This window comes from Phoenix dactylifera, chromosome 11, assembly GCF_051530095.1.
Source record: "Phoenix dactylifera cultivar Ajwa chromosome 11, Ajwa_hap1_PhDact_Kaust_v1.1, whole genome shotgun sequence".
Lineage (NCBI taxonomy): Eukaryota > Viridiplantae > Streptophyta > Magnoliopsida > Arecales > Arecaceae > Phoenix > Phoenix dactylifera.
In genome coordinates this window covers 26453090-26474626 of record NC_143200.1, presented here as the reverse complement: position 1 = coordinate 26474626, position 21537 = coordinate 26453090, and the positions used below count along the sequence as shown (strand labels likewise).

Sequence of the window (21537 nt, the reverse complement as noted above, 5' to 3'; positions counted from 1 at the left end):
AATATTTTTCCTCACATCCTTCTAGTCCCGGATGTATACCACAAAGACCAGCATCTTCAAAGGCTAGCTAATGAATGAACTAATAATATGGATTCGTCATCTTTGTTTTCGCACCATCCCTGTTCAATCACATTTCAAAATCACCAGAGATGCAAAACAATGCAGGCAGCACTGCTGATGTCAGATAAAGCCAAGAGATTACAACCAAGAAAGCAAAAGAGACAAGCCATTAACTGATTCCAACCAAGATGATAGACTCCTAGTATATTTTACAGCAGTAACACCTTAGCAATAGCATCTCCCTGGTCTCCAGTAAACCAATTGTATGCTGCCCAGATACAAGTCTCAGTAAACCAATTGTATGCTGCCCAGATACAAGTCTCAGTAAACCAATTGTATGCTGCCCAGATGCAACTACTTATTGTCGAGGCCAAGCAACCCATCAGATTTTTAGCACGTTAAACCCAAACAAAGTCACATGTCACACAACTCTCTTGACACAAACTGCAAAGGAGTCAAAGTTGTTGATAGACATAATAGTCTTGCTGCCTTATCAGTCAGAGAGCCACCCGCCAGAGGATGGAGGGTGTGGGGGATATAATACAGATGGAGGGATTGGGGGATATGATCCAGATGCAAAGTTCATCGGGTTGGGAGGCATTTCCCGTCTCATTCCAGGCATGTCATACATGTCACTTCTGCCATGAAGGGGCACACCTGGACCAAGACTTCCGGGCCTTCCATAGTTTGTCTCGTCAAGACGAGGAGCGTACCTCTGCATTGTTGATGTTCCTACATTTGGACTAGAGAGCCCATAGGAAGATGATGAGAACCCTGCCTGTGCCAATCCTGAATCTAAACCCCCCAGTGAAAATCTGTTCCTCAGTGAGAAATCATCTTGGCCTTGAATGCCATATAACCTCTGTTCCACCCGCAAATCTTCTTCTGATGGTCTCCCATAATCTGCTTCTGATGGTCTCCCATAAGCATCAAAATTACCGGCATATGGGCTACCGCCAAAAGGGTTGACGCTGTTATCTCTCTTATAGCCTGAGTACCGTTCTTCCGAGTTCCGGATCCCATATTCCCGACTGCTCGTTCCACCATTGGACCAATTATTAGAGTTGCTATTATATGGATTGTCTCTATTTGAGGCAGTCATATAATTCGTTGCAATCTCATCAAAGTCCTCATGATGAAAAGCAGTGCTTCGGCCAGTTCCAGAAAATGTTCCAAATTCCACTCCAGACCCAGAGTTAGAACTGTGATGATTTCCCCGCTCTAAGGGAGTTTTAATTGGTTCTGATGTGAGATGACTCTCAGAATGATTTCTGGTGTCCCTATTTTTGGGAGATGAGCGGCTGCTCATGTCCATAAACCCATCCAGCTTTCGTCCTTCAGATACCTCAGCCCTTTTCTGTGATTTTCTCCTCTTCCTAGATTTATTTTTTCTATTTTCTACGGGTTTCCTCTTGTTGCCTTGTCGACTGCTCTTATTGTCTTCTCTTCTGATGTCCGCATCTACTATGGTGGCATCTTTCTCTTCATATCCTTCTTTGTGCTCCTTTGCTAGAATAGCCTCTGCCTGCTTTTCCACTTGGCTTTCCTCATCAGCAGGATGCTCCTGCTGCTCTGCAGATGCATGACCATGCTTCATGGCTATGCCCTTGTGCTTCATTGTCCAGTCTGGACGGCTCCACAGATAGAGCCCTGGTGGTTTCAGATTCCACTGCTCGATTTGCTTGTCATTGACATCAACAGACCCAGGCAAATAAAAGGACTGGAGACAAGATATGAAACAAAATCATCAAACTGCAGCAAAAGTCATTCAGACAAGACTCATCTAAATTACATGATAATGTTAAATATTTCTCTTTACCTTCCCAGAGAGGCTTTGATTGTCCTCCCAGATTAAATCATATGGATGCTTCTTCTTATCTAATCTGGCCACACAAAAACCCAAAATGGAAAAGAAAAACAATAATGAGAAAGAACAGTTGCGGATCCTTCTCCATTTTGCTGCTTCAGAACTGTAGCAAAAGGGATGCATGGAGAAGCAAAAAAGGTTGTACCTCTCCGTCTCCTCAGGAACAATAAGAACAAGGAGCTTTGGCCTAAAAGTTAGAGCTTTGTCAATGAACTTGTCCGCAAGAGCTCCTTTAACCCCAAAAGGTGGATTAAGGCCCATGATCTGTTCATGACTAGGATTACAAATTTGCAATTTAAAAAAAAATCTCTTAAACTATGCTGTTTCAAGGCATCCTCCCTGAAAAGAGTGGGAAAATCTAAATCATACCAACTGTGATCCAGTAGGCAATTCCTTTGGCTGCACCTTCATCCAATCTCTCTTTTCAAAATTGAAATCATTCTGCAGGAAAAAAAATCTAGCCTCATTTCACAAAAATAAAGAAATAAATAAAATGTTGTTTACCAATGGTTTAAATCTCAGTTCCGAGTCTTGTCCCAGTTTGTTCCCAGGTTGATACAGGGTTGAGACAGGTCAGAATGGACTGAAACAGTCACTAACAATAAATAAAGAAAATAAAAAATATCATGGTCCCAAGTGTTGGGGCGCAACTGTCCTGTTCCATCCTGACCGGTACCAACTTGGATAGTCGGGACGTCCGGGTTCATGAAAGAACCAGCATCCTGCACCCTTCCAGAGTACCATTCACTTATTGCTAGAACATAGGGGCAGCAAAAGTTGACCTTACCAGAAAAAATGTGACCCAACCCAACCCTGTTTGGGCTGGGTTTCGATTAGGGACATAGGGATGGGTCCAAGCTTCGACCCCACTCGGGTTATGACTTATGAGGATGGAGCTCTATTTAAATGGAAACAATTTAGGTCAGGTTGAGCCATGATGTTGGATAAGAATTTTTTTTAATGGTTGGTCTCTTTCTTTAGTGCTAGTTAAAATCATTTTGGAAATGAGCCATTATGAAGTGTAAGGATTGGATTTGATATTTTAGGTCCCACTGAGTATTACAAAATAGATTAGGTTTAGGTCGAATGGGTCATTTTGGGTCATGGGTGCCAAGACGGGGTGGGTATGGCAAGGGGTTTTGACCCAACCCATTGCCACCCTTGTTGGAACGGGGTATGGTACTGGCGAGATATGCCGGTAACATCGGGACTTGAATTATTGGTGTTAACCAACAATAACATTAATTTAGGTTTTTGTATAGTAAAATCATGAATTCCGCTATGTACGGTGAACCTTGCTCTAAAACATATAAAAAACTTGCTTCACTTCTTTTTACAGCTTTCATAGCTATATGTAAACTTTTTATTCTAAAATTTCTTGCATGAAACTCTAAGAAAAAACAAATCTTTCAAAACCTCTCAAGGTTTTTATTTGCCAATAAGATCCTAAGAACAAGATTTATAACAATGGGCTCAATCCATTTTCACATTACACTTCATTACAAATAGTATTTTGAGTAGAGCAAAGCACCTGACATATACGCAGAGATGTAAGGCATGGATATGGTGTGTACTGTGTAGGTTTCTCTTTCAACAGTATCCTTAATGGTTTTAACCTAGGAAGCATGGATATGGATACGGGATATAAATACAGCATGCTGTGGGTACACCGGTACAACAAATTTTGTAAAAAGAGGATATGATATGGCTAGGACATGTTAATGTATACGTATATATATATATAAGTATATGTTTGTGTGTGTGTATGCATTCTATATGTAAAAACATGCACATGTGCACACATTCATGTACATGTATATGTGTATGTACATATCCATGCATGTAAAAAAATCTATAAAGCATAGCAGGGAGTAGGCTATTAAATTGATGTCATCCAAACTCAAGCGATAACATTAACTCTCATAAAGTCATTATTTGGTCAGCATTCAAATTCATAGACCCCAATCAATACTTCATATTCTAATATTAATAGACTCTATAATTGATCATTCACTATTAAAATGTTAACCTCAATAAAGCCCTTTCCCTCAGGAGGTATCGGAAAAGTACCTCAAGTGTGCAAGAAATATCCGGTTATCTCAAGTGAAAAATAGGTCACTTAACACAAGTATCGAATATATATTCAAGAAGTATTTGTCAAGTATCAGTATCTGATACGGACAAGGCATGAGATTTGAAGTATCTGTGCTTCCTTTTCTAACCAGTGTTTTCAGTCCATTATTCATGGTCAAGAACTTGGGACCAAGGATAGGCTTAACAAGAAGTATACAAAAGTTAAAATATGGGAGACAACAGAAAACTGTTAGAAGTTACTAAAATTAAGAAGATGAACATAAAAAGGAATTGGAGAGATATAGCAAAAAGAAAGGAAGCTTTAAAGAAAGAAAAAGAAAGAAAACAATAACATCATCGTAGTTAATGCTAGAATTTGAAATGTGAAAGATTCAGGAACAACTGGAAATCTTATCAGCTAGCAAACTTACCCTCTCTAAGACCAAGTGATTTACCTGACTATAATAAAGTGAGATGGACTGATAATCATTAAATTAAAGCAGCCACTCTAGAATAATGCTAACACTCTAAATTCCCAAGACACAGCAATATTCATTCGAAAGCTGATAAAAATTACAATAATCAGATTGATAGTCTAAACTCTAGAATAGTGCTAACACTCTAAATTCCCAAGACACAGCAATATTCATTCGAAAGCTGAGAAGAATTACAATAATCAGATTGCTAGTTGAAGGAGAAGGAAGATTAGAAGGAAAAAAGAAAGAAGGGGAACAAGAAAAGAGTGCAAAGAGCTCCTGCGTGAGCTGCACTCCACACCATACCAGATAATATGAAAATAAGAAGGAACAAAAGAAGCAGAATAAAGAAGAAAATTAAAAAAGAATAGGACAAGTAGAACATAGATTACAACAAAGGAACAAAAAAGGAAATGCTGGCAAAAGGCTCCCAAGTAAGCTAAACTTGCTATCACTGCCAGTAATTTGGAGGGGAAAAAATGTGTCTGCCTAGTGTCATAGAAATGGATTACATGATATACCAATAACCCTCCACGTTCTTGCCAAGCATAAGAAATAGCACTATCTCTGTATCTCTCACTGATAGATTTGCCATCAAAATGCATGAGCTATTATTAGGTGCCACATCTTCTCAATTTCCTTCTTCCTTTTAGGTAAGCTTTGGACTAGAATGTGATGTTCACCCACCAAGACTAGTAGCTCATACTAAACTGCAATGAAGGGCAGAGTGTGGCTTATTACTTCAATCCTACACAAAGGAGCAAGCCAAAAAAAATAAAAACTTGTTTTTCCCTTCTACATTCAAGAAGTAACTTGAGACTTGAGACAGAACCTTCAAATTTGATCTCTATTCAAAATTGGATGCTTCCGTTATTGAGTTACTCTAACAATAAGAAAGAACAACATGTTGCTAATTGAATAAGCGACACATGATTATTTGGCTTACCCCTCAAATCAAAATGCTGCTTATTGCCTTACCCAATGTGTAAATTGTTCTACCTTTCCTATTCAGCACCATATGGAAGGATATTGTCTTTTGTGTATTGTTTTCAGAAATCATCAAACATCTCCATTTTCATAGAATTTCTGTCCCCACTAATGATCGACTTACTAGAAGTGTTCTCCTACCCTCATCAGACTCATGTTTGAATGTAAGACCCTCCTTCAAAGTTCAAATATTCTATAGTAACTAACTCAGACAAAAAAATTCCTCATCCCGCACCTTGAGCTTTCTCTTTACAAACTTGAGCTTTCCTTCACTCTGGACCAATCTATGTCTAAGATACACAACCAGCTTTATGAGACTTTGATCCCATTTTGGTTAGCAAATATCCTTGACCAAACCTGAATGAAGTACACTTACCCATCTTTATTCAGGTGAACAGCCATTTTAGCACCTCAATAAAGAAGGAACAGGGAAGGATACTTTTGTGAATTCAGAAAATCTGCAAAGCACTTTTTAGGCACAGACTCCTCTTCAGTCTGGTTAAAATCATTCAGCCAGTTTGACCAAACTTTTATAGTCGAAGAGGAATAAGTACCTAAAGTTATTCACCTATTTAAATGTGCCAATTAAACTTATGTGAAAACCAACAGGGTATTGATGACAAGATTATTAGATTGATACCTTCAAAAAAGGAGGGGTTAGGTTGTAAGAATAGTGCAACATGTTATCTTTAATAGTGAAGGGCTATAACAAGAAACACAGAATAACATGAAAGAAGAACCAAAGTTACAAATTGCAAATTGAACTATTGTACATAACAAAGATTACCTTTGGCTGAATGACATCATAATTTTTAAAACTACACTTCTTCCCAGCAGCATCAAGCTTTTCTTTCATTATTTGACAGAAGTCATTAGCGCCACAACAGAAGTCAACTATCTGAAAAGAAACAACATAGTATTAAAATAGCTAGACAAAACCTGAATCAAACTATCCAAGTTACAGTCCAACAATTTAACAATTGTTATTGTATTGTTGACATGAAAGGAAGCGCAAAATCTAAAAAGGTTTTGCATATCAGCAAAGCTTTAAGAAAAAAGCTATATGGAAACAAATAATTTGAGCGCTTCATGCTGTTTCTACGTTCATCAAATGGAATTGCTAAAAATGGTTAATCATTCAACTCCACTGTTTTCTTCGTAATACAAGCTTGCATCACATATTCTATGTGATACTTATGGCATTAGCCGCATAGATGAAAAGAATAGGGTTGAATTTTAATGCTCTCATAGGATTTCCATCAGGTACTAATGTTTTGAATGACAAGGAAAAAAGACAGAAACCAAACTACATGCTTCCCATGCAATGTGTCGATCTAGATTGAATTCTTTAAGTGATTGGTTAATAAATCTGACTAGTCAAAAGGTCAAATCAAATAAATATTTAGAATCTTCCCATTTGTTAAATGGCATTTATGCTACCTAATAGGTCTACATGATTGAGATAAGAAAGCATGGCAAAACTTATGGCCAACCCAGAGTTTCTGAAACTTGATCTCATAACTGCATCAGGTCTCCATGGAACTATAGAAACTTGATGCTCGTCGTGGCATTGAAAAAATCAAAGTAAATCATTTAGCCTCGTTATTGAACATGATACAATTGCAAACAAGCATCTCAAGAGGAGATTTCGGTTATTCCTGATAGGATACATCCTAAGATTGGTTAAGAAGTTCATATACAGAGTTGTTAATTTAATCTTGTACAAGGCATTGACTGCATATTCATCTCTAACGGGGTGATGTTCACCATGGATTTCCTCATACTAGACATTGCGCAGGAATAATCTAGAAAGAACAAGCATCTGCAAGGAAGGATATTTGGTGTTCTAGTATTGCCTTCATCCTTAAGTCACTGATTTTTTATGTTTCACATTACTTCACTAGGACTTGTTGAATATCATGTTGCACATGGTTTTATACAGCAATCACATCTCCACAAGTGGATCAGGATTTGATATCAAAATTTGCAGTTCCCTTCCACGGATAAGGAGAGGCACAGAAGATGTATAAATTTTAAACAACTTCCACTGAGCTTATATATTTTACATTTTATATTAGGGCCTGTTAGATATTGATTTTGTTATCTCCTTTTGCTTTCAGAAACCCAAGAAGAAAAGATGACCTAGACTGAACAAATACGTATGATGTAAACAAAGTCATATATTCCTTACAGATTTTGTCATGAACTATGATATGGTTTTTGTTGCTAATATGCAAATGTACTTGCACAATGTTACAAGTATTTACACAAAAGTATGTTATACACATCCTAAACCACAATCAAAGCAGACATATAGGACAGCTTATGCTGCTACAAATTACATACACCAGTTAAAAACTACATTCATTTGTTCTGACACCAATATAAATAAAGAAAAAAATTGGTCCAAGTTAGAAAGTTCAATAAAGCAGCAGAACTAAATTGCATGTTCTCATATGTAATCTTCAAATCCATTAAAACCTGGTGTTTTCTTCCATGTTGGTGCATGCCCAGTTCTGGCACAATTGCAGCCAACTATGGACTAGCACAGGTACGATAAGACATACTTTGATACTTGGCCCACTCCACATCTCCATTAAAATACAGTTAAAAGAGTTTCTAAGCAAAATATTGTTCATATAAAATACAGAATAATGAAAATGAAAGAAAAAGGCCATACCATATCACCCTTTTGCACGTACCACTGAAGCTTATCAGCAATCTACACATGAAGATGTGTTACTGGCAGAAATTTTAAAAAAAAAACAGCCAAATGCCACATGAAAGACAAAAACCCCTCCCCTCCCCCATCCCCACAATAAAAAAAAAAGGAAAAAAAAAAAAACAAACAAACAACAATTGACGAAAAGCATATATATGGAAGAGAAAACTAATAAAAGAATATACAAACAGGATTGGCTTAACAGGAGAACAATAGAATAAATCCCCAAATCATGGAAAACAAGCAGATCAGAAAATCTTATTCGTGTCATATATGTGTGAACAAAACAAGCATAAACTCCACTCTAGCAGGCTAATTAATTTACTAAAGAAATCCCTAACATAATATGTGGTATGATGTGCGACAAGACCAAGCAGACTTGCTATATTTTTTTATATACTTCCTATAAATGATAATGAATTTCTCAAGGAGCAATCTGGGATAACCTACCAGAAAATTTCATGAACAAGACCAGGAGTTGTTGACTTTTTAACAAATAGGTCAAGAAATCATGTATGCTAAGAATTTTCTCAAAACTAGGTAACTTTTCTTTATTTTGTGGATATAAAACTATTCAAAAAGGGAAACATATTTAGCAAGGGATGATGCACTCCATGAGAACTCATCTTAAATAAAATTGTCATATCAAAAAGCCAAATCAAACATAACCCAGCAACAAGCCTTTCAACAATATGTAGACTGCTGAACAAAATGTAGAATATATTAAACATTTTTTGACTTCCTACTATTTTGCACGAACCTCTTTAAGCTTGTCCACTTTTGTGAAATGGCGTCCAAAAGATGTGTAACGCATGCCATGGAGAAAAGGTGCAAGATAAACTTTGAGTTTGTTCTGCAAAAACACGGTACCAATAAATAACAATTGTTAACATATTGTCTTGTAGCATCACATCTTGTTTCAATCAGCACGCTCTCAAACCAGATGAATCTATTGAATATCAGAACATGTTTCTTTTGAAGATTAATTTATTTTTTACTTTTTGCTTGTTTGTCGGCATGCTTCGAGTTTTGTTCTGCAAGGACACACTACCATAATAACTGTTCTTGACATGCCTTCCTATGGTGTCACATATTTGTTTCAATTATTAATATGCTCTCAAATCAAATGAATATATTGCATAAGTCTTTTTTTATGTTAAATATTTATTTTATTTTGAACTTGGTACATGTCAGCATTTTTAATACCTTAAAAAATGGCTTTTGAGAGTGAAAAAAGGATGACAAGTAAATCAAGATATGAAATAAATGTAGACATCAAAATTGTATTTTAGCCAAACAAAAAAGTAAATTTTTCATAATGTCAGTTTAACTTTGTCCGCAATGGCAAAATCAGGCCTTGATTAATATGTAATTTCTAGAGCTCAAAAAATAATAATCAATCATAGATGCACAAAAAATAAATTAAGAACAAATATAGATTAGAACCAAGGTATGCCAAAGCAACCTAAACCGCCCGGTTCGGGGCATACCAACCGGAACCGGTGCAGTATCGGGTCGAAAAGGCTGGTCAGGTCAGTAAGGGGCTCAAACCGGCCCAAACTGAGTGGAATCACGTGGTTCCTCTCAGTTTGGAGCAATCTGGGATAGTTCAGCCCCTTACTGACCCTAGTAATAGAGGAGAAGGCATCCCATGGCCTTCTCTCTCCTTTTCTTCAAAAAGAGAGTGGATCTTGTGAGGAAAATTCAGGAAAGGGGGAAGGTTTGCAGATTTTGAGACTAAATCCAAAGCCAAATCAAGTACAATCTCCTCTCTTCTCTTCAATCTTCTCTTTTTTATTTACATTATACCTTAAATAGGTTGAGAATTGGTAAAATTAGGAAAATCATGCAAAAAATTTTATCATACCCTAATTCAACATTAATACAAATAAAATTAATTTCTAATGTAGCCTATATAAATCTACGAAATGAAGGAAAAATAGTAAGTTAAAAAGTAAGGAGAGGATAACAAAGTCAAAAGCAAGAATTTAAAACGAAGGTAACAACTGAAAGAAAGATGTAGATGACGAAAACTAGGACATTCAATGATACGCATCTGCATAACAAGATACAAATCTATGTTTAGTTATTACAATTGCATTCATTCAAAAATCATATAGTCTCTCGAGATCAATAAAATCATAATTTATAGATCCATAAACCTTAAAATACCTTCAAGACCAAAAAGAAAGAAAAAACAAAAAAGGCAAAAAAATATTGAACCAGTACCGCATACGTACATATCTGCATACTAGTGTCCATATGGTTCAGTTCAGTACCATATCATACCTATACCTGACCAGTACCGTATTGGGCACCAAGATTGCGAACTTTGGTCATCATGCATATTTAAGGATTAGATGGTACCCCCAATGCATGTCTTGGGTGAATACATTAATTCCATTGGTCACTTAGTGTCTCCATGAAGACTGGTATGGCCAAACACCGACAAAAACAGCTACATAAATAACTATACAAATTATCTCTGCTATATACGGACACACACATCATGGCAGGATGTTCGCGCATGAGGTCACACGTCTCACTTTGTTTCTAAATACACTATTCTTTTAGTAGATATATATATATTCCTTAATAAATGAGAAAGAGAAAGAAAGCAGAAAAAATGGTATCACAGCCATCCACAAAATGCTTCCCCCTCCTGAACAGATGACATGTACCACATATAGCCAGCACTAGCTGACAGTGTAAAGGCAAACTGTGCAAATGACAAAAAATATGTGCAAATACCAAAACAGAATTTAACCAATATGACAATTTATCATGTACCAGTAAAGGCTAAACAAACAAGAAATGGGAAAAAGGTCAACAGACTGTGGATGAGAATAGTATAAAATTCTTGGAACACCAGCTTTGTTTCATATTATATCAAATATAGATCAAGAAAAATAAGTATTCAGCATTCTTATGTCAATTGGTTAACAATATGTACATACACTCCACTTCAGTATCTGCTTCAGAATATCTGGTTCACAAACAGCTTTGGCATCCTCGACACTGCCCCCTTTTTCTAGCTTTTGTAAAGCTGCTCGAATGGCCTATGCATACAGATTTAATTAGCCAAATCAGCAAACAAGAAGTACCAAGTTGAAATATTCTGAAATCAAATTTTATCAGTTTTAGATATCACCATTGCCATCAACAACATACCTCAACAGAAACCTCAACCTTGCCCTGTGTAATGCTTTTGTCAATGTGCCTAGCGGAATATGCATGAGTTGAAGGTACTTTGCACTTTCTCCTGACATCTTCCAATGTTAAAGAAGATGATGCCTCCTCCATTAGAGCACTCATTCTGCAACGCAAAAAATTAGAGCAGGTTAATTTACAGTCAGGAGGTTTAAGAATACAAAATCACATTCAAGACCAACAAAATGCACCAGAACTCTACATTCTGTAAAAAGCTTTATCACCTCATTTCTACCTTTCAACTTTGACTCAAACCTTGACTAATTTTGGCAAAGTTCACCATGGAATCAACCAAGGATTCAACATTTTTACTGGTCAAATATTCTATAGAAATTCTTTACCATAAGGAAGAGTAAACATGTTATGCAACTTGGGCTGTAGAGCACTTTCATGTTGCTGATCCATTCATTTGGTGAGTTAGAAATTAGGCTTGATTTGAGAACAAGTACAGTCAAGCATACTCAACAAATGAAGAAGTCCACATGCTACAGTTAACATTAAAATGAAAACAAGAAAGGCAAGTATCTTACTTCTTTTCTGTTTCATTGTCTATCTCAGGAAAGGAGCTTAATATTTTCCCACGAGATTCTGGAATAACAGTAAGTGCCTTCTCTTTCTTAGATATCTTATTGACCTCAATAACAGCCCCATCAGCTTTATATGAGGGAGTTTGTGACCTTTCCTTTAAAGCCTTTACTTTCTTCTGGGAGTGAAGTACTTGCTCTGTAATGCCTTTGCTATTTTTTCCTGTGGAATGGCTTTTCTCTCCACTAGAAGGCTTTTCTGCCACCTTTATTAACTTTATGGAGGTTTGATCTCCGGGCAAGTCATCAGAAACCTGCCTTTTCTTCTCAGCCAGAAGCTTAACTTTATTTTTCTGCACATCTGTGAGTTTTTTCTTTTCTGGAATATCAGGAAATATGATATGATTTCTTATTGGAGTTCCAAGATCTTCATCAATTGTATGCTTCCTGGCCAGAAAAAAGAAAAAAAAAAAGAAATGAAGTACTAACAGCATGTAAATATGTTCATCTACTAAATACAAAATTCACAACAGAAACATAAAACATACAGGCAGTAAATCAAAATGCGATTAGGAAGAAGATCATCCCAAGCCCTCTGGATAATATCTTCTTCTTCTATATCCTCAAAGGCAATGTTTCTGCACAATTTAATTAGACCTTAGCAAGAAACATACAGAAGCACTATTTATTTGCTGAAATCATTACCTAGAAGTAACCTCATGAAGAATCCAAGTACCTTGGCAAGCACTTTCTGTGGTACGACTTTGGACACCGTCTACACATTGCAAACTGCAACTCCTTAACCTCTTTGTTTTCTCCTTCTTTACAAATGATACATTTATGGACGGGGCAAGTAAATGACTCCCCAGCTGCAATCTTTTTCTGATACTCAGATGCTTCAGCTGGTTTGTCTGCGAATAGTAATTCTGCAACGCACTTTGGATGGTAAAAATGACCACAAGTTGCAGAAACACAACGAAATACCTAATTCACAACATGAGCAAAAAATTAGCATATTCTTTAAGAATGTAAAGCAAAAGATATACTAATCCACAAAGTTAACACATCCAAAAGCTACACTGGAGAAATCAATAGCAAGGTAGAATTTAAGGTATAAAAATTGAACAATCTGGATTTTTATAACTTGATAGGTAGCTCGATGCCCATCATACTAGGACACCAAGATAAATAGGGACCTACTTGGTGGTATCCCCGGACAAAGTCAACATCATAGCAACTTTTCCAAGACACATACATAAATACATACATGTGTGTGTATGAATGTGCATGCCTGTATGTCTGTTATGTGTGCTGCATATGTGTATACATATGTCTATATGTATATTAAGACAGGGCAAACAATAACTAAAAATATGTTCAAAGGACAACGATGGAACTGAAGTGCATTCCCACTAAGTGATATCTTACCTCAGCACCTGCAGATTTGTCAGAGGAGCCTAGTTTACCACAAGCAAAGCATTGATGCTGATTATATTGGCAATTCTTGCACAGGAAGTTCTGGATTGCCTGCAAAGTAACTCAAGAATGGTCACAAAAGCAGAACGTGCTCAGCCAAACCAGAACAAAAAATAACCATGCCAAGCTCCATATACCTGAATTTGTGCCCTAGTGTAGCCAAGAGATTTACAATCTGAATCTTCACCAGCATGTCTGGTTGCATGGAAGGACCTCATGCACCTCCCTTCACAACTGCATTATATAAATATGTTTCATTATCACTCGAAGAAAAGAAAAAACATGGAGAATTATAGAACAGATGCCTGCCAGCACCAATTGTTCATACCCTTTACATCACTAATATACTTTTACACATGCATATCTTCAGTGATGTTCTGAAATTATCTAATAATTAAAGCGGATATGATGGACTATGAAACAGAAAAATGATTCTGTTCAAACACCCAACTATATACAATAACAATGAGACACAGACCAGCATATAGCAAATGCAAGCATCTTACGTAAACAAAAATATGACCACATAGAGTCTAGTATACAATATTTACCTCTACCAGGTATGCAACCTGATAGAAGGATTACAGGCCCAATGTTTGTGCATTTAATCCATGCTTTGGACGATAGTGAGAAGTCCTTGAGGTTTTGGAAAATCAAAAAAGTATAGAGAAGAAATATAAGTACAGGCAACAAGTGAAATGATAAACATTGTGCATTTTATAAAAACTGTCCTATTGTCCATCAAAATTCTAATTAGCACTGAACTGATCACATTATAGCGGATGAGGTAATTGCAAGCAAAGCCTAAGTAATAAATAAAGCTAGAAAGCTAAATACTGAAGCACTGGACATTATTAACCAACTGAACTTATTGAACGAGAGACTATGTAATTCTTCTTGCTTTTAGAATAGAAAAAGAATCTCCAAAGAAGCCAAGGTAGCCAGGAGAAGAAAATGGGCCGACACAATTACTAACCAAATCAGCATCAATTTGGATGATTTCAGCATGGAGTGACTAATGTTTCTCATAAGTATCAAAGTACGCATAAGAATTAGGATAGATGCACCCTGTACTAGTACAAGAACAATAAATCCATCCTGACACAAAGGACATGTGGAATGCTAGATTGGGAGATGCAAAGTACATAAGACACTTGCCAGTGATAAAAGGGGCACCTCAGTAGGGTTCAAAACAAATGGGACAAAGTATAAAGGGTGTTCCTACTAGATAAAGAATGCGTAACAGATCAAGCTAGACGTGTGCACTTGTGACAAGTACCTTGAGAACATGATGCAAACGGGCCATCAAATCATGACAGATCTTAGAGAAGTCGCAGTTTCAAATGAAAATATGTTTGGAAGGGCTCTAAAGAATTAAAAAATTGGTTAAAATTTGAAAATTTGCCCATCAAGTAGATTTTTTGGATATTATGATTTCCCTCCTCTCATATTATCATTTTCTTAAAAAAGTCTAACATTCAAAACAAACCCTACCAGAAATCTGAACTTCGAAAATCCCGTAATTAGTGAAAAAGGATATACCATTGTCTCGAATGGAAACACCCAGACATGACCATACCCAAGACACGTGTACAGAGTTTGACATTGTAACCACAACAGGTACATCTTCCTCTATATTGATTATTAAAAACACATGCAAATTTCTGTGCAATTCACATGGCCCAAATGATATGGGAGAGGTAGTCTACTTTAGAAATTAAAAAAATCCTAAAAAGGTTTCCGTACTCCACATCATCTTCCATCATTTCATATGAAACCAAACTGCACTTCAAATAACTTAGAATTACTCAAACATCCATGCTAATGCATTATTTCTTAAACAAAGCAATTTTTTAAATGAGACATGTCAGAATACATTACAACTTGGATAAGAATGACTGCTCAAACCAACTTAAATTTTATTAGCATCGCATAAAACAGGAGGAAGAAGGTGAAAAGAGAGAAACAGAAAATAAGAATGCTATATATGAGGTGAGCTATGAAGGCAATTCAGCAAGAAGTATATTATCTTAGGATGGAGTTATTTATCATGATATGCACCCAAAATAGAAAATCATACAAAATTGCGGGCATGATACATCTATTTTTTCCAAATTCATTTGATTTACTAATCAATGCAAAGTTAACCAATGTGGTCCTTATTATTAAGAAAGATGGATTAACAAGAAAAAGCTGAATTCACAGTAGTGGGACATATGAATACAGATGCCATAACCAGAAGTGCTACTTTTATGGCTTGCATATGGATGTGTCCATATAGATGTATGTAATAAGTTATGGACAACACTGGAAAGATAATCTAAATTAAAACAGAGTACCATATAAGTTCGCCTCCATTATCACAAATAGCACAAACTGAATCAAACAAATCCGACTCTTCGTCAGAGTCATCTCCATCATCATCTCCTGTATCCTCATCCAAATCATCATCAGCAGTAACAAATGACGGCTTTACATCTGGATCATTTCGAGATTTTTCCTGCTAGAACAACGGTTCAGTGGTGGATAGATACCGGACTACATTTTCTGTACAAATAATCTTTAAGCGAAAATCTAACAGAAAGAAAGATTTACAGGTCAGTACTGACCTCTCCAGTTCTCTTTCTGGGCTTATCTGTAAGGAACCCCAGCAACAACTGTTCAAGTAAAATTGTAATGAGATATATACTTTTAAAAAAATACCAGCAATATATTCTAACATATAAAGAAAATAAGTAAATTACAACTGTCAAATGGCATATACTTGAGAAAAATGACTCTTCCAACAAAAGTTAAGTGAACAAGTGCAGTTGTAAATCCAAAATATAAAGGGGAAAGTGCTGGCCCCAGAACAATGGTAAACTAAACTATAATCCCCAACCAATCATTTCATAATGATAAGTGGAAGATACCACCCTTCAACAAGACAAGTTTGTTAGAGACAAATCTCAATTGCCAAGTACTTCATATTAATAATTTTCTTTTTAAGTCATAGTAGCACCACCAAGGACCCTGTAAAGAACAAGGTACAAGGAAGAAGAAACAAAAGCCCCAGACACCTCAAACAGATCCAATGTTGAGATGGTAATAAAAACAACACACCTAAAAGAATAGCATCCACAGAAACAATAGAAGGAAGAAGAGGCCAATGCACCGAGAATCAAGCACTTCACATAAATAAATCCAGCCAAAAGTTACTAAGTGACAAAATAAATTGCTGAAAGTAAAGCGGATCAAAAAATCATCAGTTTTCAGTCAATCATAGCAAACCATGTAGAATTGCACAATGGCCAAAGACCTTTCATTGCAAAACTCAAAAAGTTCCTTTGAAGCCATGCAACTGAATAAGACAAGTCTAATTCATCTATATAGGCCAAAGCAGATCTCTTTTTTTGGCAATCAACTAATGAACAATTTGAACAAATATTCTAGTCTTGAGAATATTTTGAGTCATGACCTGAAAAGTAGCTCAACCACCTCACCCAAAATATGCCATCTGACTAACCCTAGAAAAGCTATGGTTCCACAAAAACTAAGGCACCACATCAATGACATAAATTAAGATCATTTTTACTGAAGAGAAATAGGAGGTTTATGATATGTGTCATGCCTTGTTTTAAAAAATTTAGCATGGTTGTGAATATTAACTTACTAGCATACCAACATCTGCAATGCACATGGAAAAAAATATATAGAACCAAATAAAGAAAAAAAAAATGAACTTCAAATGCAAAATAAAAAAAAAAAGAACAGTAAGATAAACCAAAAAATAAAATAGAAAATGCCACACTACCAAAACAAAAATAAATTGCAAAACATAATAAACTAAAAAAACAATGGGAAATAAAATTTAAAATAGAAATAAAGATATAAAAATAGAAGAGTTTTTGATGGGTGGATGCAATATCTTCAATGCTGATAATATTTGAAGTTATTATTTTATCTTATATTTATGTCTATTATTAAATGCACTCTTATTTTTTGGTTGATATACTTTTTTTCTCTTTAGAGAAAAAATGGGGGAGAAACAAAAGGGAATATAAATTATATAAAAAAGGAGAAGATATTAAGATTTTCTTCCACAATTCTGGTGACGGTGACACACCTCAGTGCCTCGTGCAGAAGCAACAAGCAATAAACCATGCAGCCATATTAATGTTGAAGTTTAATAAACTATATATAAAAAATTGAATTTGGCTGATTAGTATCCATATGCAAAATAATGGTGAAATAATATTATAACTAATATAATGGCTGGCCCATCCCCTCATGTTTTGGATATAAACAAAAGAAATCTAAATAATCACTGATGTTTGCCCATTATAATATTATAACATATGGATCGCATGTGAAGCATCTGTACATGAATCTTAGTACTATGAAACTCCTATTTAGGTAGCATACGCTTCAAAAACTCCATGGAAACATATACCTTCAATTGCTGCCTAAGCACTTTCAACACTTCTTCAATCCAAGTTTTCTTAAAATGCCCTATGCATGATCATACAGCAAGTAAAGCAAGAGACAGGCCCACCAGGAAAACGGATAATTAGATCGGGTATTCTGTCCTTGAAAGCCCACCTTTTTGTCTCTAGTAGACTCATTTGTGGCTTGTTTCTGTCCTCCTACCTATTACTTGTGGAAAATGGGTCACCGATAAGCAATTATTTGCATGAGAATTTTTTAAAAAAAGTCCATAATATCATGCTCATATACCTGATATATGTGTGTGCGCGTGCGCGCATGCACGGATATTTAATTATAGAATAAGAGGGTTTTTTGGGAGGGGGAGATGACTATTCAAAAATTATAGACATATCTCGATGGACTGTTCGAAAAATCAAAACTCACTTTTTTTTCTAATATGGTATGAATATACATGGAGTTTATTCTATAGCTATTTTTTAGAATGCCTTGTTAGATAAAATAGAGCTCACTAGTAACAGATTTATTGACATAGAACACATGTTTTACATGAAATAAGATGATTTAAATTACCGTTACGAACTTATGATTGATGTAGGGTTTCTACAGTGCCATAGGAGCTTCCACAGAAGCTAATAATGATCTTTTTATGATTATCCTTTGTTTGGTCAGAGGCCCTTAATCATCAGTTTGATTCCCTATGCATTAAGGTAATGATTCTTTTTGTTGAGGGCCTTGTCTCTTCCTTTCTATTGATTAAGAAAAGAATTTAAGATATAAAGAAGCTAGTATATATCTGAAACCATTATGATTACACCGAGTGTCCCACTTTACTATGAGTGAAGTTGAACAATGACAATAAAAGACATGATTATGTGTTCTCAGTTTTTTATCATAACAGGAAGTTTCCACCAATCTTTAAAAGAATTTCCACTCTTCCTGCTCTATGATTCACAATGAAAGCCTGCAAATTTCAAAAAAGAGTGGCAGCAGATTCCCTTTGGCATATTTTGATAGGCCCGTCAAAGAATCTAGTTGGATTCTCCTTCTATTTCAAGCCAACCTTCCCTTTTTCGAGTTGGACATAGGCTAGGCTAGAAGTGCATGACAAGTAAAAATTTGCCATATACCTGAATGCATAAAATACCTACCAGGATTATAGATTATGTGCACTGGAGGGTTATAGGGAATTTGCATTCAAGAAAAGATGCTAAGTGTCTGGTTATCATTTTGAACTCTACTTTTGCATTTGGCTAATTAAAAACACATAAATGACCTACCACATAAGCATATAAAAAATACTATATCATTGTATGTATCTGCACCATGAATATTCCATTAAATTATTCATAGATAACAAATGCCAATATACCTGGCATTTTGCTAGTGTCTCATCTCTCTCAGTGAACAGCTTAATAAGTGAAAGATGATCCCTGAAGTCATCCTCAGAAGGTCTGACCTCAAATGTGCTGCACAGTTCAGCAAACTTTAAGAATTTAGACGAATCACACAGAAAATGAAACGGTCCACAAAGCAAATCCCCACCTGAAAACTCTACGCAGATGATCCCAAAGGCCCTTTTCTGATGACTCTGGTCTTTTCTTGAGAAAGTGAAGCATCTCCAATGTGATCATTGTTGCTCTAATAGTATCCTCATAGTAGCTCTTCCTCGGCTTCAGAAGATTTATCCATTTGTTTTCCGTCAAAAGCACCATGACGTTAGGCCGATCATCTTGAAATCCCAACTTCCAGGCAGTAACCTGTTTGTATACTTTCTGAAGGCCTTCATCAGCAGTTCCACGCAAGAATACTTCCCTCTGAGCAGCACCTGGTCTCTCTGCATCATCAAACAGGACAGGCAAGACTGCAAACGAGATGGGTGACTCCTCCTCATCTATGAAATAATAATTCGTGACAGATTGCGGCATAATCTCCTCGTCATCTGAAGATTCCATGATTTACCAATACCCAATGCAATGAAAGCGATTTAACAAGGCAGAACTACACCTCCTTATCCCTTGATTTGGGAAAACAAAACAACAGGTCGATCTGTTCAAAAGGGACGAACCTGCAAAGACAGAGAGGAACAAAACCTATCAGGCATGATGTCTCTTAATCAATAAAAAAAAGTATCAATCAAGAACAACGATCTAAAACATACTATCAACGTCTCTTCAGATTGGCAATCAACAACCTAGGCCTGCAAGGATTAATTCTTTAGCATGGAATCTAGATGACAACAATGAAAATGCACCAAAATTTGCAGTAAAAAAAAAAAACCGAAATTTACTCTCCACAACATTCCCGAATCCCAAGAACCGAAATTTAAAACAAGCAACTACTAATGCACGGAGATAAAGTTCAAAAATCAAAGAAAAAAACACGAACCGCTTAATTTCCCAAGAAATACCGATGATTGGTAGAACTGGAAATAGAACCGCAACCAAAGGAATTTATCTTACCATGAACCAAAAGCCCCACCGCTTTCAACCTTAAAGAGGGAACAAATCAACAAATACATCGGCAGAAAAGGAATTTCCGAGGTGGAATAACGGAAACATAAACCCTAGCCCTAGATTCTCTTCATATACAGAAATTAGGGTTACAAAGAGAAGTGCGTGGTACCTTATCTCCGGAAATCAGAAACCGGAAGAAAAAAGAGCCGCTACCGGCGGAAGAGCACCTTCAGCGGCGCAGATATCGTTCATGGAAACCTTGGCGGTGTGGTTTACCCTGCACAAAAAGGCGAGCCGGCCCAAAAAGACCTAAATTTTCGGCCCAGAACGAAAAGCCCGGACGCGATAGAGAGCGAGAAGAAAGGTAGGCGGGAGAGAGAGAAAGGAACAAAGAAGTGCCGACCCCGGCCCGGGACGCAACATATATGGCGGCTAAAACCCTACCGAACCCTACCCGGACTTCGGGCTCCACGCGCCACGCGCCACGCGTCGTCCGATCTGTTAACGCTCACTCCAAGCGTCCGGAGGCCTCCTGCAGCCGACCACGCGCCCCGCATCAATACCATTACTCCCATATTTGATAAATCCACCCCGCCCCGACCCTTTCCCCATCTCCAGGAGTGCACGAACCAAAATAGAGCGTTTATTTATGGAACCAATGAATGATAAAAATATGTGAATGCATTGCCTCCCGGTCTTCTCAAAAAGGCCAATAGTGCTGCGTGGGTGGCACCCTATGTGGCCCAATACTTCGGAGGTGTTATCTGAAAAAAAAATACGGCTCTGTTCCGTCTACTTTATATTTTTTTGCTTCTTTCTCATGTTATGGGCTCCACTCGTTGCGTGTAAGTGTACTAACAATAATAAAAAAAATATTAATTGAAAAATAATCAGGTAGTAATAACCATGGAACCCATCCCATGCACCCGGTTGTAATTTCATCCCAAAATTATTTATCTATTAAAATTAACGTTAGAAAATAACTAATAAATGTGCTTCCACTAGGTTTTTGCTTCTTAAATTGGTAGAATACAAATTTACACAAGAAAAAAAAGTTAACAACATAGACATTGAATGGATTAGGTAACACATCATTGGTACTATAGGAAATGATGAAATATAGAATATTTTATTATTTTTTACTTGATTATCGAGCTTAGCAAAGCATGTTGGACCTTCCTTAGGTTACTGCTTATAGATAGAAATACATGGTTGGTTGGATCTCTTTTCAAAATTGAGTTTTTAATATTGTATCGGTCGT

The 21537-nt window shown here is 36.4% G+C and overlaps 1 protein-coding gene across 8 annotated transcripts; it reads right to left on the bottom strand.

Moving 5' to 3' along the window:
- Positions 1 to 71: 71 nt before the first annotated feature.
- Positions 72 to 20682, bottom strand: LOC103702321 (protein ENHANCED DOWNY MILDEW 2-like). 8 transcript variants are annotated; one of them, XM_088707531.2, is made up of 21 exons: positions 20446 to 20605; positions 20209 to 20311; positions 19982 to 20020; positions 19366 to 19888; positions 19193 to 19289; positions 16005 to 16052; positions 15735 to 15895; positions 13533 to 13629; positions 13348 to 13446; positions 12656 to 12903; positions 12468 to 12557; positions 11926 to 12366; positions 11357 to 11501; positions 11143 to 11244; positions 8946 to 9038; positions 8144 to 8185; positions 6251 to 6361; positions 2297 to 2368; positions 2073 to 2191; positions 1880 to 1943; positions 72 to 1780 (listed from the first exon to the last, which is right to left on the bottom strand). In XM_088707531.2, exons 4-21 carry the CDS (start codon positions 19773 to 19775, stop codon positions 554 to 556), a joined length of 3666 nt encoding a protein of 1221 aa, XP_088563657.2. In that variant the 5' UTR covers positions 19776 to 19888; positions 19982 to 20020; positions 20209 to 20311; positions 20446 to 20605; the 3' UTR covers positions 72 to 553. The 8 variants fall into 8 exon arrangements, with proteins under 8 accessions (XP_088563657.2, XP_088563655.2, XP_008782914.3 ...); XM_088707529.2 differs by having other exon boundaries at positions 15735 to 15898; positions 20446 to 20585; XM_008784692.6 differs by lacking the exon at positions 20209 to 20311 and having other exon boundaries at positions 20446 to 20682.
- Positions 20683 to 21537: the final 855 nt, after the last annotated feature.